This window comes from Sebastes umbrosus, chromosome 21 (assembly GCF_015220745.1).
Source record: "Sebastes umbrosus isolate fSebUmb1 chromosome 21, fSebUmb1.pri, whole genome shotgun sequence".
Lineage (NCBI taxonomy): Eukaryota > Metazoa > Chordata > Actinopteri > Perciformes > Sebastidae > Sebastes > Sebastes umbrosus.
Window position 1 is genome coordinate 11,393,584 of NC_051289.1, and position 16,507 is coordinate 11,410,090.

The 16,507-nt window shown below is 36.0% G+C and overlaps 2 protein-coding genes across 4 annotated transcripts; both read right to left on the bottom strand.

Annotated features, from left to right (window-relative positions):
• Nucleotides 1-825: 825 nt before the first annotated feature.
• Nucleotides 826-3,388, bottom strand: urad (ureidoimidazoline (2-oxo-4-hydroxy-4-carboxy-5-) decarboxylase). Of its 2 annotated transcripts, XM_037756404.1 has the most exons (3): nt 3,342-3,388; nt 2,005-2,217; nt 826-1,335 (listed from the first exon to the last, which is right to left on the bottom strand). In XM_037756404.1, the coding sequence occupies exons 2-3, from the start codon at nt 2,177-2,179 to the stop codon at nt 986-988; spliced, it is 525 nt and encodes a 174-aa protein (XP_037612332.1). In that variant the 5' UTR covers nt 2,180-2,217; nt 3,342-3,388; the 3' UTR covers nt 826-985. The 2 variants fall into 2 exon arrangements, with proteins under 2 accessions (XP_037612332.1, XP_037612333.1); XM_037756405.1 differs by lacking the exon at nt 3,342-3,388 and having other exon boundaries at nt 2,005-2,473.
• Nucleotides 3,389-4,069: 681 nt separating this feature from the next.
• flt3 (fms related receptor tyrosine kinase 3) lies at nt 4,070-14,276 on the bottom strand. Of its 2 annotated transcripts, none has more exons than XM_037757561.1 (24): nt 14,170-14,276; nt 13,438-13,511; nt 12,308-12,459; nt 12,088-12,212; nt 11,881-11,992; nt 11,644-11,783; nt 10,951-11,129; nt 10,601-10,736; nt 10,314-10,485; nt 10,058-10,158; nt 9,822-9,933; nt 9,527-9,735; nt 9,334-9,446; nt 9,124-9,256; nt 8,072-8,176; nt 7,871-7,981; nt 7,591-7,747; nt 7,344-7,456; nt 7,103-7,224; nt 6,701-6,823; nt 6,497-6,608; nt 6,309-6,408; nt 4,943-5,048; nt 4,070-4,849 (listed from the first exon to the last, which is right to left on the bottom strand). In XM_037757561.1, exons 1-24 carry the CDS (start codon nt 14,195-14,197, stop codon nt 4,640-4,642), a joined length of 3,045 nt encoding a protein of 1,014 aa, XP_037613489.1. In that variant the 5' UTR covers nt 14,198-14,276; the 3' UTR covers nt 4,070-4,639. The 2 variants fall into 2 exon arrangements, with proteins under 2 accessions (XP_037613489.1, XP_037613488.1); XM_037757560.1 differs by having other exon boundaries at nt 4,071-4,849; nt 9,527-9,738.
• Between the last annotated feature and the right edge of the window lie 2,231 nt (nt 14,277-16,507).

The following is a 16,507-nucleotide window of genomic DNA, read 5'->3' on the forward strand; positions in this document are numbered from 1 at the left end:
TCAACTATTTCTTCCGTACGTTTTTTGCTGTTTAACTAGTCCTGCATACTTTCAGCTACAGAAACCATTTAACTATCAAAATATTCAGCTCTTTAAGGACATTAGTGCTATGACTTTTCTTGTTTCAACTATTTATACTTTTTAAAATATTAAGCTTTTTCCACAATTTTTTTACAATGTAACTCAATGGAGAACATCTTCACATTGTCTTAAACCTACTATATTTTACAGTGAGTTTTTTCACCTCAGACATGTGAGTAGTGTACAATCAAGTTTATGAATGTATATATGCGTAATATGACTGTATTTATAGGCTATATATTATGTAAATTGTTAAATTAGAATAATATTTTAATTGTTGGAATAATTCATTATGATGCATTAATCACACACATTCGGAATAAAGCAAATATCACAGGAACAAATAGCAGCCTTTACTGGTTAAAGGTCCCATATTGTAAAAAAGTGAGATTTTCCTGTTTTTTTTATTATAAAGCAGGCTTAAGTCGTAAATACTGTGAAAGTATTGAAACGCTCAATCCACAGGGAAATACACACAGCCCGTATTCAGAAACTCTACATTTGAAACAAGCTGTCAGGATTTCTGTCCATTCGTGATGTCACGAATATACAATATTTAGACCATTTCACTGTTTTAAACGTAACATACTAAATGTGTCTCAGTTTATTTCTGGTTGCAGGGTAATGTGAATGACATCAGCTGACAGGAAATACACATTGCCTAGCAACGCAATTCTGTTGCAATTCCGTCAAACGGAGCGTTTCAGACAGAGGGTTAATACAGGCATATTCAGGCCAAAAGTATGAGGAAAATAAAGTTTTTTTTTTAATATTACAGCATGTAAACATGTTCTAGAAGAAACACAAAATACAAATATGTACCTGAAAATGAGCATAATATGGGACCTTTAAACTGGCACATGCAGGAGAAGAAATCCAATATTTAAACTCCAGTAATTTTGGTTCATAACTTGTTCGGAGCATCAGGGAGCACGAGACCTTGAAGACGCAGGTGACATATCTTCTTCACCTCCTGGATGCCGCGCGCCCTCTCCACCTGGCGCTCGTTCCTGCAGCGCTCGGAGAGCTGCAGTAAGATGTTGGCCTTGTCGTTCATCCGCGCGCAGATGACGAACGGAAAGCCGAAGCGCTCCTTGTAGTCCTCGTTGAGCCGAGCCATGCGAGCTGCTTCAGAGGAGTCCAGCAGGTCCATCCCGGCTCCAGACTGCTCCTCCTGGGACTCCCGGGTCAGTGTTCCGGTCTGCAGGTCTCTGCCTGCCAGGTCCGGGTGGCACCTGAGAATCCCCTCTTTACCTGCACACAAACAGGTATCTCATCAGTGACATTACAGGTGGAGTAAACCCAGTGACGGCCAGCCAATAGAGGGCAGTCACACACAAAAAAACATTACTACTAAAACTAAAAAACTACTACTACTACTACTACTACTACTAATAATAATAAAAATTATACAAATTGTCAATATTTGTGTGTTTTAAATATGGAATGCACCCAGTAATATGTGTAATTTGATTGTAATGTGATTATATTTTGTATTAATAATCTGAATCTGTAAAGTAACTAAAGTTGTCAGATAAATGTAGTGGAGTAGAAAGTGTAATATTTCCCTCTGAGATGTAGTTGAGTAGAAGTAGAAAGTAGCAGAACATGAAAATACTCAAGTAAAGTAGAAGTACCTCAAAATTGTATTTAAGTGCTTAGTTACATTCCACCACTGAGTACATTTTATACTGTTGTGTTTATCAAAGCATTATTTACTCCTCCTGTTGGAATAAAATAATTGTTAATTATTTAACTGAAAAGTAGTAATGTGTTTTTGATACCTTCACTTTTTTTGAATTAAATCAAACCGGGATGTTTGCAGAAATTGATTGGATGTGGCACAGCCCTACCTAGACAAATATCCACCAGCCACCACTGAGTAAATCACATTTCATGGACAAACAGAACAAGTTACCTCACCTGACTCTGGGAGAGCATCGATGAATTGGCAGATTTCAGCCTCCAAAGCAGTCAAGCTCACAAAGGGTCGCCTCGACCACACGGCAGCTGTTATAATAGGACATTTCTCCACCACGTTGCCCAAAATATTCACAAACTCCTCGTAAGGAAGAGCATTTACTGTGGCGATGTCCATGTTCCTGTGCTGTGCATGGGGACTCTCTGTTTACTGACCTTCAGACAAGACAAAGGTCAACGCACTGTTGGACACACACAGACCACTGCGCACCACAGCCAGTGTGGTTAATATTTCATCATTTCATGTTGAAAAGTTTGCTGAAGAGTTTAAAGGCAATATGTTTCTCCAACGACTAGTGCCCAGAGACAGAAACCGGAAGTTTATATCACACAGACAACTTCAAATGCCCTAAAGCAGGGGTAAGCAACCTGTGGCTCTTTAGCTCCTCTCCAGTGGCTCCCTGTGGACTTATAAAAAATTAGTGGAAATGAATAACTGTTTTTTTGTTTACATTTTCATTTTTATTTATCATTGTTGTAGGTCTATGGTATGACAGAGTATTAGGGCCACATTGAGGAAAACAAATAAATCTGAGATTTCGAGAATAAAGTCATATTATTAAGAGAATAAAGTCATAATATTAGGAGAATAAAGTCATAATATTACAGGAATAAAGTTATAATATTACGAGAATAAAGTCAGAAGTTTACAAGAAAAAAAATTATAGTATTATGAGAATAAAGGCATAATACCATAAAGTAGTAATTTTCCGTGTTATTTTCTTTTTTTCTCGTAAATTTCTGACTTTTTTCTCGTAATATTACGACTTTTTCTTTCTCGTAAAGTTATGCCTTTATTATCATAATATTCAAAAAAAATTCTCGTAATATTATGACTTTATTCTGTAAATCTCAGATGTTTTTTCCCTCAATGTGGCCCTAATACTCCGTAGTACATTTGCTCTTTGGCTCTCACTGCATTGGACTTATATACTATATACTTAGACTATAAACTGTGTTACCTTATTCACAATGATCAAATGTTTTGCAGCTCCAGACAGATTACAGATTATTATTCCAATGAAGGAAATGGTTTTCCAATTCACAAAAAGGAACATGTATAAACAGGTACAGGCTGTTATTCAAGGCAGTGACGCCCCTATAGGGAGGAGAACACCTATAAAACATTCATAACACTGAACAATCAGTAAGGCAGACTATACTTGTGATAACCTATCAAACTTATGAGCAACTTCATTTAACAGAGGAAACAATACTGCTAAATACATTATACATATACATAAGTGTTCTTTTATAAATATATTCATAAATGTTCTCACCGTTTTGCAACAGCAGCCTCTCCCAGGTAAACCGACGTAAACCAAAGAGTATAGAAACAAAAGAGATAAATCTCCAGTGTGTTTTTGACAGGTGTGTGTTGTATAAAGAAGATAACCTTGATGGTGAAACTACGCCCCCTGCTGTCCGAAGTCAATACCTACAACACCAATTTTATTTACAGGGGTTTTATTTCCTACAGTAGTGAAATGTAACTAAGTACAAATTCAAGGTACTTGTACTTTACTTGAGTATTTCAATTTTCTGCTACTTTATACTTCTACTCCATTACATCTCAGAGGCAAATATTGTACTTTTTACTCCACTATATTTATTGAATAACTTAAGTTAATTTTCAGATTCCGATTATTAATACAAATATTATCAACAAATAAATTATGATGTATTAAATTTTATAATAATGCAAAAAAAGCATGAGTACTTTTACTTTTGATACTTTAATACATTTTGCTGATAATATTTGCATATTTTTGCTTAGGTGTGGTTTTGAGTACAGGACTGGATTAGTTCCTTCCAACACAAAATATCTGAATACTTCTTCTACACTGATTTCCTGTACATATATATATTGTATATATTTATACTTTTATAATTATTTTCTGTAATATTTGCTCTTTTCTTGTGAAATTCTGAATAGTTAGTCTATTATTATTTAGTCTAAAACAATCTGAGAAACAAAAAATCACTGTTTTGTTGACAGATCAGACAGCTGACCTACACGTTTTTTTGTTTAATATGTTAAGTACATTTTATTGCAGGTATAATGATTAAAAAAACAATAATAAAACAAATCCACTGAAATATTTCAAATAGGCAAGCTTGTTTTGAAATATATATATAAATGTGTACAAAAATAATTGCTATTACCATCACATTTCACTGCATAATAATATATATATATGATGTGTATATGATAAACCAAACCTAAAACCAAAAGTTGATCAGTTGCTACAGTATGTAGGCCTAATGTAGAAAACAAGTTACAACTCCATATCTCACATGTCTATTGTCCTGAGAATATTTAGGATTATTTTATGAAACCTTTCATTTTTAGCTGCACGATAGAAAGTAGAAAACAAAAATACTGTATTTACATTCAGACCACATTTTCATAGTGAGAATATAATTGACTGAAATCCCACATACATCATTAAAATCTTGTTTTGTTATTATAAAAGAGAATATAAAGCAGATGCATTTTACTGTCACTCTATGAGAAAAACTTTAAACCATTTCAAAAAAATATATATATAGATGAAATGGTTTGAACATTTGTTGATCACTCCGTATCAGACGGCTTCTCAAGCTTCTCCTCAGCTGCCACAGTGTCTGAGTCGGACACTTCTGCTTTGCTTTCTTCGGTTGCGTGGGTTCGACAGTAGTCATTTACTGACTGTGTCTTGTTCTGCTTTGTCAAGGCGGAAATGTCCAAAACGGCCGGTGCGTTCTGATAGTCGCTGGGTGTCAGGTCGAGCATGTTATGGTAGAGCTGAAAGAGGAAGGATATAATTTACATGTTTGTCCAGCCGTGGAGGTTAATAGACTATTTCTAACAACAAAATGTTGCTCTGCAGATCTATACCTTCTCCTCTCTGTCTGTCAGCTGATCACACATGAAGGACAGCAGTTTGGAGAACGATGGCCGGTCGCAGGGATCCAGAGCCCAACACTGGCACATCATCCCGTACCTGGAGAACAAAGTTATTGAGAAAGGAAATGAAATAGTTTGCAATAGTTCCCGTATCTGGATTCTCAGTTACCAGTGATATCGAGAAGTCAAAGGTCGCTGCACTGCTGTGTTTGTTTTTTGAAGACAGTGGTGGAAGAATACTCAGATCCTTTACTTAAGTGAAAGTACCAATACAACAATTTAAAATACTCCATTAGAAGTAAAAGTTCTGCATTCAAAATAAGTAAAAGTACAGAAGTATTATCAGCAAAATGTACTTAAAGCATCAAAAGTACGGTTAAATGGCCCATTTCATAGTGTTATATATAGATTAGATTAGTGTATAATTGTTAATTCTGTATTAATGTGTAGTGTAAGAGGAATTTTACTGTTGTAGCTGGACGAGGTGGAGCTGGTTTAACTATTTTATATACAGTTCAATCTCTGACAGTAGAAATACCACAATGTTCTAAAGTGCTGGCTACAATTGGATCCAAACAAATCTTTCTTAAAACAAGTGTAAAGATCTGTTAGTGCAGTTAGTTCAACCAACTTAGTCGATTAATTCAACTAATCAGTCGTTTTGGTCTGAGTCGACTAACATTTCTTTAGTTTTTTAGTCGTTTTCTATGCTTTTTTTCATGCTGAATGACTTATTTCCAAGAAACTTATGAGCACAATTCTGGTAAACACAAGATTTAAAGTTGCGCTTTTTTGTGATTCTTCAGTTTTACAGATCTGTCGATTAAATCAACTAATCGGTAAGTCGACAAAATTGTATGAGTGTTGGTCGACAAAGAATTATTTTGGTCGAGGACAGCCCTAGTTCAACCTGTTTTTAATTCATATGAATCTGTCTACACAAAGAACTTTATCTCTTCTTACCGCACTGGTGGATTTTTTTGTATTAAAGTAACTAGTAATTAAAGTACTAAAATAACTAGTGAAGTAAAAAGGACAATACTCCCTTCTGAAATGTAGTGAAGTAGAAGCATAAAGTAGCAGAAAATAGTAACAGAAACACTCAAGTAAAGTACAAGTACCTCAAAATACACTTAGTTACTTTCCACCACTGCTTGCAGATGTTGCCACAAAAAATCTATATCAGCATGTATATTTATTATGCCGTCTCATACAGTTTTTAATGCTACTCTTCATTGTGATTATTGTGGTTAAAATATCAACTTCATCATGACAGTGTACAGAGGTGATTCTGAAACTGCTCAGTGTCTTAAATATAGAGAAACATAATGGTTGTATACAGACAGAGGACACGTACACAGACTCGTTGGCGTAGTATGGACACTCCATCTTAAATCCTCTCTCAATCATTGAGTAGAACGTGTGATCCACCTTCATGCCCGGGTACGGAGTAACACCTGAGAGTTACACACACACAGAGTTAGCAATAGGAACTGATTATATGCTCGTCTTTTAAATGTATTGCTCATGGAGAGTGATGGTTACCAAGTGAGAAGATCTCCCAGAGCAGAATGCCGTAAGCCCAGACGTCACTCTTCATGGTGTAGATCCCCTGAAAGGTGCTCTCAGGTGCCATCCACTTGACTGGCAAACGCACCTGCAACACCCACATAATGTGTGAGAAGTGATAAAAAAAAAAAGGTACAGAACTTAGCAACCAATGAATGCTGTAAAATATAACCCTCATACATTTCCTCTCACGACATAGTTGGAGTCGTTGTCGATGTCCCGGGCCAGTCCGAAGTCACCAATTTTCACCAGTCTGCCCTTTGTCACCAACACGTTTCGAGCTGCCAGGTCTCGATGGATACACTGCAGACAGACAGGACCGATCATCAGGAGGTTTACTTCAATCACTCAACAACACATAATCCACAAAGCATGTGGCTGCAGTTTGACATTCGAACATTTTGTTTTCTTGGTTGACAACAATTTTACATTTATGTTTTATAATGTCCATAAAGTTTGGCTAAAACATACCAGCAGTTGGAGATACAATAGGTATAGGTAGGTAGGTATAGGTAGGTGTCTGTGTCAAGAGTGTGGGCTTTACAGATTTAAATGCAAAGAGTTTCGACCTTCGTTTCTTACATTTTTGGAGGAGAGGAACTCCATCCCTTTGGCCACTTGGAAGGCAAAGCTGAGCAGGTCATCAAAGGTCAGTGATTGCAGGTCCTCTGTCTGATCGTGTGGATCTTCATACATTGCTGGGTCTGCAGATAAACTGGGATCGGTTAGGATGACCACGGCTTAGAGGGACCTGTTAGTCTCTGCTCGGACAACTGAAGTTGTTAATATGTCAGTCTATCTCTTTGACAACATGCATGTTCACCTTCAAAGCTGTCCATATCACCGGAGTTGATGGTGAGGAGGCCGATCTCCTCCTGCCCTCTCGCGGTAGAGCTGTGCATGGGCATGTAATTGTCCACTGCTGTGTCCAGCTCACTGAGGAAACACAAAAGTGTTCAGAGTCATTTTACAAATATGCCTGCACTTATATAGAATCTTGTCTTTATGTTTGATCTCCCCTTTGTTGCCCTCATTTCTCTTCCCACCCCTTGTTTCCCCATTGTTCCCACCCAGAGATCTTCCTCGGCTGCAGGTTGTGGTAAAGGTTGCTGAAACGGTCCTTGTTGAAGGCGTCGGTCACAGACTTGTGGTAGAGCTCTCTGTTTGTCTTCAGGTAGTTCAGTAGATCTCCATAACAGCAGTACTGGAAAATCAAGTATATGGGTCCTATATGGGGAAAACAAATAATTAAAGGGGTTAAGATGATCTGAAATCATGGCACTATAGATGTATCCCATCTGATAAAAGCCACACGCTTTTATCAGTTGGGTGTGTAATTAGCAGTGGTACCTGTCTCTGTGCACGCCCCAAGCAGGTTAACAACGTTGGCATGGTGACCGATGTGAGTCAGCATCTTGAGCTCCGACATCAGAGCCTCCTTCTCCACCGTCTGGTGTTTCTCTGCAGCGTCAAAAATGTCACATCAGCTGCTGAAATGACCTCCGTAACATTTTGCATTTTGCTCACAGAATAAATATTTGAAACACTGACCTTTAAGCATCTTGACGGCCACCTGCTGTGAGACTCCAGGCTTCTTAATGCCATAAGCTGTAGCCTGGACCACCATGCCAAAAGCCCCCGAGCCCAGTTCTTGACCTGAGGAGGACACGGAAACATTCAGCACACATAGCGACCTTACAGGCAAGTGTAACTTTATTGCCACATAGTAATGAGACTTCCAAACATAACATAAAAAAATCTGAAAATGATGGACATTACAGTACTCATGACTGTACTTCAGTACAGTTTTGAGGTATTTGTATTTTTCCATTTCATGCTACTTCTATTCTACGTTCTCCTTGTCGTTTTTCAGATGTCTATGAGTTGTTATTAGTTCCACTAAAGACTGATTTCCCTTTTAAACCTCTAAGATGGTTGAATTTAAATATTTGATTTGATGTTTATTATTATTGTGTCATGTATAAATAATATGCCCAGCCCAAGCGGGCTTACAAGACACCATTATTTAGAAAATAAAGAAAAGAAAATGGCAGAAACCAGAGTAGCAACATAAATTATAAATAATACTAAACAAATAAACCATCCTGGCGTGAGAAACAAAAGTAGCCAATTTATAATCAATAAAATTAAATAGCCATTCCATTCTGTCATCATCAGTGCACCAAAACATTTCTGGATTTTCAATTTCATTTAAAATAGATAAGCAACTAAATAACTGTTCGAGGCACAAAGAGGTAAAACGCTCCAAAAATTAACAAAAATGCAAAGATTAGAAAAAAACGTCTGAAAAATGAATCCAAATTTATGTAGCAGAATTTTCTTTTTTCTTTTTTCCTCTCCCATCAATCATCTTACAACCCCTCTGATTTATTTTGTGACCCTTTGAAGGGGCCCAGCCCCCAGGTTGGGAACCGCAGGAGTAAACTAGTACTTTTAGTTTTAATACGTAAATTTAGCTGATAATACATTTGTACTAAATAGGATTTAAAATACAGGTTTTTAAATTTACAATTTTTTTTACATTACTTGTAATGAAGTATTTGTGGTATCATGTGTAATGCTTGGTATACTGTAGTTCATACCCAGTTCCAGGTTCTCCCTGGGAAACTCCCATTTCAGGTCGTACCCAAAATCCTTGAAGTTTATGTAGATGTAATCGTTGTCATTGGGTCCAACCATCTGGATTATCTGAAGCTGTGGCTGATACTGGGGTTTCTATTGGAAACACAAAGGGGTTGGCACCATGTTCTTGTGTGTGTGTGTTTGTCTACTTGTCAATGTGTAATACGTACCTTCTTTTTGACAAAGTACATGAGCACCACAATAACTACTGCCAAAGCCAGGAGCAGAAGCATACTGCCCGCTCTCAGCACCATCAAGCTGCCGTCATCAGTATTCTGAGCACCTAAAAACAGGGATGAAGGACACTTTCTCATGACAGTCATAAAAAAATGTAGGATTTTGATGTGAAATCAATCTTGCTACCTTTGGAGGCCTCGGGGGTGGTGTGTAGTGGGTAGCATATTGAGTCTCTGGAGTGCCAGGAGCCAACTGAGTTTGTCAGGTGAAACCTTAAACGGTGTCCATCCACTAGATTTCTGCTCAGAGAGCTCTTGATTGTCTTCTCACACAAGACATCAGAGTCTGTTTGAAAGGCATCTGGGATCTCCTTCCAGGAAGACTCTGTTTCACAGCTGCTGTGAGACCAAAGAGCAGGAAACTTGAGCAAATCTGAGTGTGAGTGTGCAACAGGGCTACAATGCTTTGACAATCAGCATACCTGTCATTGGACAAAGAACAAGACATCCAGGTATAATTTGCAGGCACAAGGCTCGCAGTCTCAAAGGTGACGGTATTGGTGTTGTTGATCCTGAATTTGAACTTTGGTGTGTCTGAAACAAAGTCAGTGGACAATAAGCTTTGCACCATTTAAAATTGTTACGTTTTAAAAGTGATATAATTGTGCAGAAGTTAATACCAGACGTTTACCAGACGCACACAATACATCTCTCTTACCTACAACACACACTGATATAGTCCTTATTTCTTTTTGTCCTCCAGCCTCCAAGTGTAATTTATAATCTCCTGATTTGAGTACATCACATAGCTTCACAGTCCTGAGAAGACAACATTCATATGAAAACATCCAAATCTCGTACTACTTTAATAAAGAATCTCATATCATCAGCGTAGAAATGTACATGAACATTAATAGACAGCTATGCATCGTTTTTAGGAGTTCAGCTCAAGAAACATTGCTTCATGCATCTACCTGTGTTTTGTTACCCAGTTGTCTCTGATGCATTTAGTCATATTTTTATCAGGAGCTTCCCAGGAACAGTGCTGGAGCACAGGGTGGTAGGAAACACTGGCTTGCAAACAGGAGCGGTTCTGAGCTGGTACGATCTTGCTCTTATCCAGCTGGACAGAGATGAAACCCTCAGCTGAGGCAACACAAGAATGAATAAAAGGTATGAAATGAGACTAAACATTAGAAAGAACAGTTGAAATGACTACACATACAGAAAGAAAGAATAAAGTGAAATTTGTTCTACTAACCTTGGACATGAATGTGAACAGACTTTTTGTTGTTTTGAGTCCTGCAGGTATATGTGCCACTGTGGTTCACACTAACTGAGTCGATGAACAGGTAGGCCATCTGATTTTTTTTATGCGAGTCTCTTATACTGCAGATCTGGGAAAAAGATATAGTTATATAGTTGTTAGTTAGTGGTATTAGTATAGTTGTTATGATTTGAAAGATTAATGTAGTAGTTTGTGCTTTATCTCTTAGACTTTTAGAAGTATTACAATGTAAGTTTTAAGACATCCATAAAAAGAGAGAATTAAAATTTGTTCACATGAAAATCAGAAGAAAATCTCAATGGTGTCGGTGGGAATAACTGTACCTCCCCCTTGACTGTAGAAGGGCATGCAAATGTTGTGGGGTCCATTGTTTTGTTGCCATTCTCCCACACAAGTGACGGCCTCCCATACGCTTGTATGCGGCAGCGAAGAAGTAAAGACTCACCAGGGCTCACGGTCACATTAGAAACCTCATCATTTCTCAAGGAGTCACTATCTGGGTCTGAAACACACAGCAGGGCCTCAAGTCAATCACTTATTTTAATTGTACCTGAATAATTGTTTGCTATGATTAATTAACCTCAATTATTTTTTATTGAAGAACAAAACACTTTAACTTGCACACTTTGCTAACGGTAGTATGTTGTTGCACACTTGCTAGTGGGTTATTCTATGTTTATAATTTAGATTTTTTTTAGGCCAGTTGTAGTAGTCAGGTTTATTTATAGTGTATTGTCATATAGTGATATATTTCTTTAGTGTTGACATGTACATTTTATATACTGTTCCTGTGCATTGCTTGGATAGCCTGCTGCTGTAACACAATAACTTCCCAATTTGGGATCAATAAAGTACATCTATCTATCTATCTATCTATCTATTAGAGATAGTCCCAGCATGACTTTTTAAGATGGTTGAAATGAAAACTGAGCAAATTAGCTTCCGTCTGTGATCATTTATTATGGATGAATCATTTATAGGATGCATTTAATTAATTTGTTGAAATATTTAATTACCGTAGTCATAGACTTGGGAGCATTCTTGTCCTTCAGCGTTGGTGGCACAGCACATCACTCCACCATCAGCATATTCACTACTGGATATTGTGCTACCTGCCCTTTCACTGTTTGCATGAACATCTTTCCCAACTTTTTTTCTGTTCAAAAGGAGGATTATTCAGAAAATCGTACTATTTTAAGATGTTTTTTTTAATAAGGTTAGTGTCAGACATTGTTATCAGTTAAACATCTTACCGAGACCATTCAAGGGTGGGCTTTGGGCAGCCCTCAGAGGTGCACGTGAAAAGAGGGGAACGCCCTTTGACATTTACTTTGTCGAGCGTCAGCTTTGGTTTTGTGGGACGTTCTAGAAAACACAAACACATTTTTTTTTACATTTTAACAACATCAAACAGTCAGACTAGTAGAGAGGTGATGAGATATGAGAGAGCTGCTACTCACTCATCACTACCAGCAGAGACACATTCATGGAGGACCTGGTCCCGTCGCTAGTTTCACAGCTCAGCGTGTATTCCCCTGAATCTGCCTCAGAAAGTGGTGGCAGGATGATAGAGTGACTTCCATTTCTGGTGAGGTTTAAGAAGACGCCTCAGTTTAATCATAGGGGAAACACCTAAATACACACACACACACACACACACACACATAGACATTCACTTACGCTGTCAACATTGGGTCTGCTCCTCTGATCCAGTGGCAAACAGGGTATTCAGAGAAGTGCTCCAGGGAGATGATGAGTTTCTTACCAACGCACACTTCTACGCTGACAGAACCAGATGCATTCAGATAGTCGGCTGGCTCAAAACATGCCACCTGGAAGACAAAACTCACCATTAGATTATCCTGCATTAAGTAGCCTTCGGTGTGGTCCCTTAAAAAATAGAAATTTATTCAAGTGTGCTATTAGTATAATATAGTTGCAGTACAAAATACAACTTAGATGTAAAGTAGTTGTGTACTCAAAGTTGACTGTTCTTACACTTAAAAGTATACTTTTATGAACTAAAAAGTGGGCCAATTTAGTCCCAAGAAGTATTGAATTAGTTCACTGATATTAGTATACTAACCACAAAGTATACTTCAGGGAAATATACTTGAACTTTACTTAAGTATACTTCATAAAATAAACTTGAAGTATACTACTTTTTCGTAACAAGATTTTGTATTACTGTTGCAAACACATAAACAAAAAAGGCTGACGTTTATACCAGTAATGTGAGGCGCATAAGGCTATTTGATGTCTGTGGACCAGGTATACCAAGCTAAATGTAGTCATGCTTTACATGTCAAAGATAATAACTTGTCTTGTGTCTGCTTTTACAGGTGTCATCTTATATCTCAAGGTTATACATAAACGGACAGACTTCAAACTGATGAGCAGAAATAAAACGAGTAAATTTAGTCAAGTTTGTGCTGTTTCCCTCTCTGATGTTTCACAACCTCTTATTTGCTCGGCCGTTTAGTTTTTCTGTTTCCAAGTGAATCCATATCATGTACTCTAAAAGACAAAACATCTTTATTTTGTCTGTTAATATGGTTGCATGTATGGCTGTATGGCTCATGACAATAATGTATCCGCTGGTCAAACGCACTTTAAAAAGCAAACATTAAATAACATTATGATCTGTAAAACCTGCTGTCTAAATGTACAATATGTCCAAATTCACATTCCCTGTACATTCACAGGAGCTTACCAAGGAATAACAGTCTCCCTTAGCTCAATAATGACTGAAATATACAGTTGACTAGTACATATATGTACTAGAGTGGCACACAGTGGCATCTTTTTACCTGAGGACTTGGCACACAGGGCTGATTCTGTGCATCAGAGCAGTGAAGCTTGACAGCACACAGCAGAAAGACAGCTAAGACAGAAAAAAAATAACTTTATTCTAAATGTTTGTAAATGTTTTCTGAACAGCCTGAGGCAATTTAAAAAAGATGAAGGTATTTTCAAGAAACAGACATGAGAAATGCAATGATAAAAACAAGGAATAAACAATAATGTCATATAGATAAGTTAATTTCCTAGTTTCTGTCCTTTCAGTGGTTTATTACACTGTTTACACTGTATAGAATAAATATATTTTATACTGGACTCTGTATTCTTCTAAATAATTTTTAAAACCTCATTTCACTCATTTGGTTATTACAGGGACATACATACCATGGTTTTATAGTTGTGATATTACTTTATTCCAACAGAGCTTACTTTTTATGATGGATAAAGTGTCAGGTTATGATCTAAAAGGTTCCTCATACTACTGTACTGTTGAACTACAGCTGAATGTCGACATTGAACCAAAATGTTTTATAATTAAACATTTTATTCTGAGATATACTAGTTATTTAATCTGAAAAAAAATGCAATATGAAAGATATCCTAAAAATATTTTTGAAAATATTATTAAAAAACATTTATATTTATTTAATTCATAAACATCCTTAAATTCTGGGCATTTTTTTTTATAATTCACTTTGTCAACACTGCCAATAACAGAGACCTGAAGTGGTCTGACTCACCCGCAATCATATTTCTCTGCCTCCGCATTGATGCTTTCTCTCTATCAATGTGTCACATAACTCATCACAGGTCAGACAGCGAAACTTACTGTAGAAAACGTGTGCGAGTCCTTTTAAACAGAGGAAGTTTCACTGGAAGCCACGCCTGCATGGCTGCAAGAGCGCGAAACAGACGCAAGATAATCATCAATCAATGCGCAAGAAACTGATGATGTCATAATGAAATATGATGGAGTGGGATAAGGAAGTATACAGTAGGAGTGAGCTGTTTTTTAACCTTTTTGAGGACTTGCTTCAAAATATTTGTGATGATGGGAGCAAAAATACCATACAAATACAATTATGCACATTTAAGTCGTTTTAAAGTCGTAATTAAAGTCCTTTTGGAAAAACAAATAAGATTATAAGAAAATATGAAGTAGGAATTACTGTTTTTATCCTTTTCAGTAAAATATATGGGGTGGGATAAGAAAATATACAGTAGGAGTGAGCTGTTTTTTCTTTTTTTTTTCCTTTTGAGTTAAATTAGCTTAAAAATATTTGTGATGATGGGAGCAAGAATACCATACAAATATAATAATGCACATTGAAGTCGTTACAAAGTCGTATTTATAGTCTGTTTGGAGAAACAATATAAAATTATTTAATATTTCTTGCAGTATATTATGTCGCTTCTCAAATATATATATATATATATATATATATATATATATATATATATATATATGTGTGTTAATATGTTTTATTGATTTTCAAAGATTTTATCCCACGAAAATAACAGATACAAAACATGTATAAGTCAAACAAAATAGATATTCATCAGATCTGTTTACAAAGTTAAGTCAAAATTCCCTTCCCTATCCCCCTCGCTACCCACCCATCCATCCACCCATCCACCCATCCATAGGATCACAGGTTACAGAATACATTTAGGTGCATGAAGGAAAGATATACAATAAACAAAAGGCAGGGGGGAAACAAATATTTTATTTTATCTTTAAAATAATAAAAAATATATATTATTATATATTATATTATATATTTTATTATGTTATATTATATTTATTTTATTATTACTTATTATTATTTTTTGCCATTCCCTTAGTTTTGTCCTAATATTGTTTTTGTTATACATTTTTTCTGTGCAAACTGTACTGTAAGTTTCTATAAATTCAGTTATTAAATGTAGCAGTGGCAATAATTTAAGACACTGATTAAAAAACGAAAAGTGTGATTTTTAAAATATGATTCCAAATAAAATTATTTTACATTTTCTTACAGTATATTATTTCGCTTCTCAAATATTTTAATTGTTTTTTTTTAAATAATAATAATAAAAAATACTTCTCCTGTCTATTATATTTTTGCCATTCCCTTGGTTTTTTCCTAATATTGTTTTGTCACGCATTTTTTTCTGTGCAGACTGTACTGTATGTTTCTCATACACACACATACTTACATTATTGGTTTTGCATTCACAATATCAAGGTGCTGCAAACTCAATTTTGCAGCACATTTGCAGCAGGTAAACTCTGCCAAACGTTACCCACAATGCACCGCGATGCTAGCAGCTCCCTAGCAGAGCAGCCTGCAAAACAACAACAACAGGCTACTCTGTGAGGAAAGCTGCTGCTGCTGCATGAGTAAAACATACTTAAAATGTTTGTGATGGAATATGAAGGGAGCAAGAATACCATACAAATACAATAATGCACATTGAAGTCGTTACAAAGTCGTATTTATAGTCCGTTTGGAGAAACAATATAAGAACTGTACTGTTTTGATCCTTTTCAGTAAAATATGCTTAAACATATTTGTGATGTATGCAAGTAGGAGAAGACACTGATTAAAACGAAAAGTGTGATTTTTAAAATATGTATCCAAATAAAATTATTTTACATTTCTTGCAGTATTTTCAATTCAATTCAATTCAAACAAAGAAAAAAAGAAAACAACAACAATACATTACATATAATACATTACAATACAGGAAGCACTATAAAAAGTCATGATTAAAAGATATTAAAAATATTAATATTAATATAAATATATACATACATCAATGCCTTACATATAAATAACTATACCAGTGCCTCCACAGCTGTGATTGGTACCATGTAGCCTACATATTATTTTGCTTGATTGATTTTTAAAATAATAATAAAAAATACTTCTCGTCTATTATTTTTTTGCCATTCCCTTGGTTTTGTCCTAATATTGTTTTGTCATGCATTTTTTTCTGTGCAGACTGTACTGTAAGTTTCTAGATAAAGATAATGTTATTTTTTCATCATTTTGAGTAAAATATATTTAAAATATTTATGATGGAATATCATAT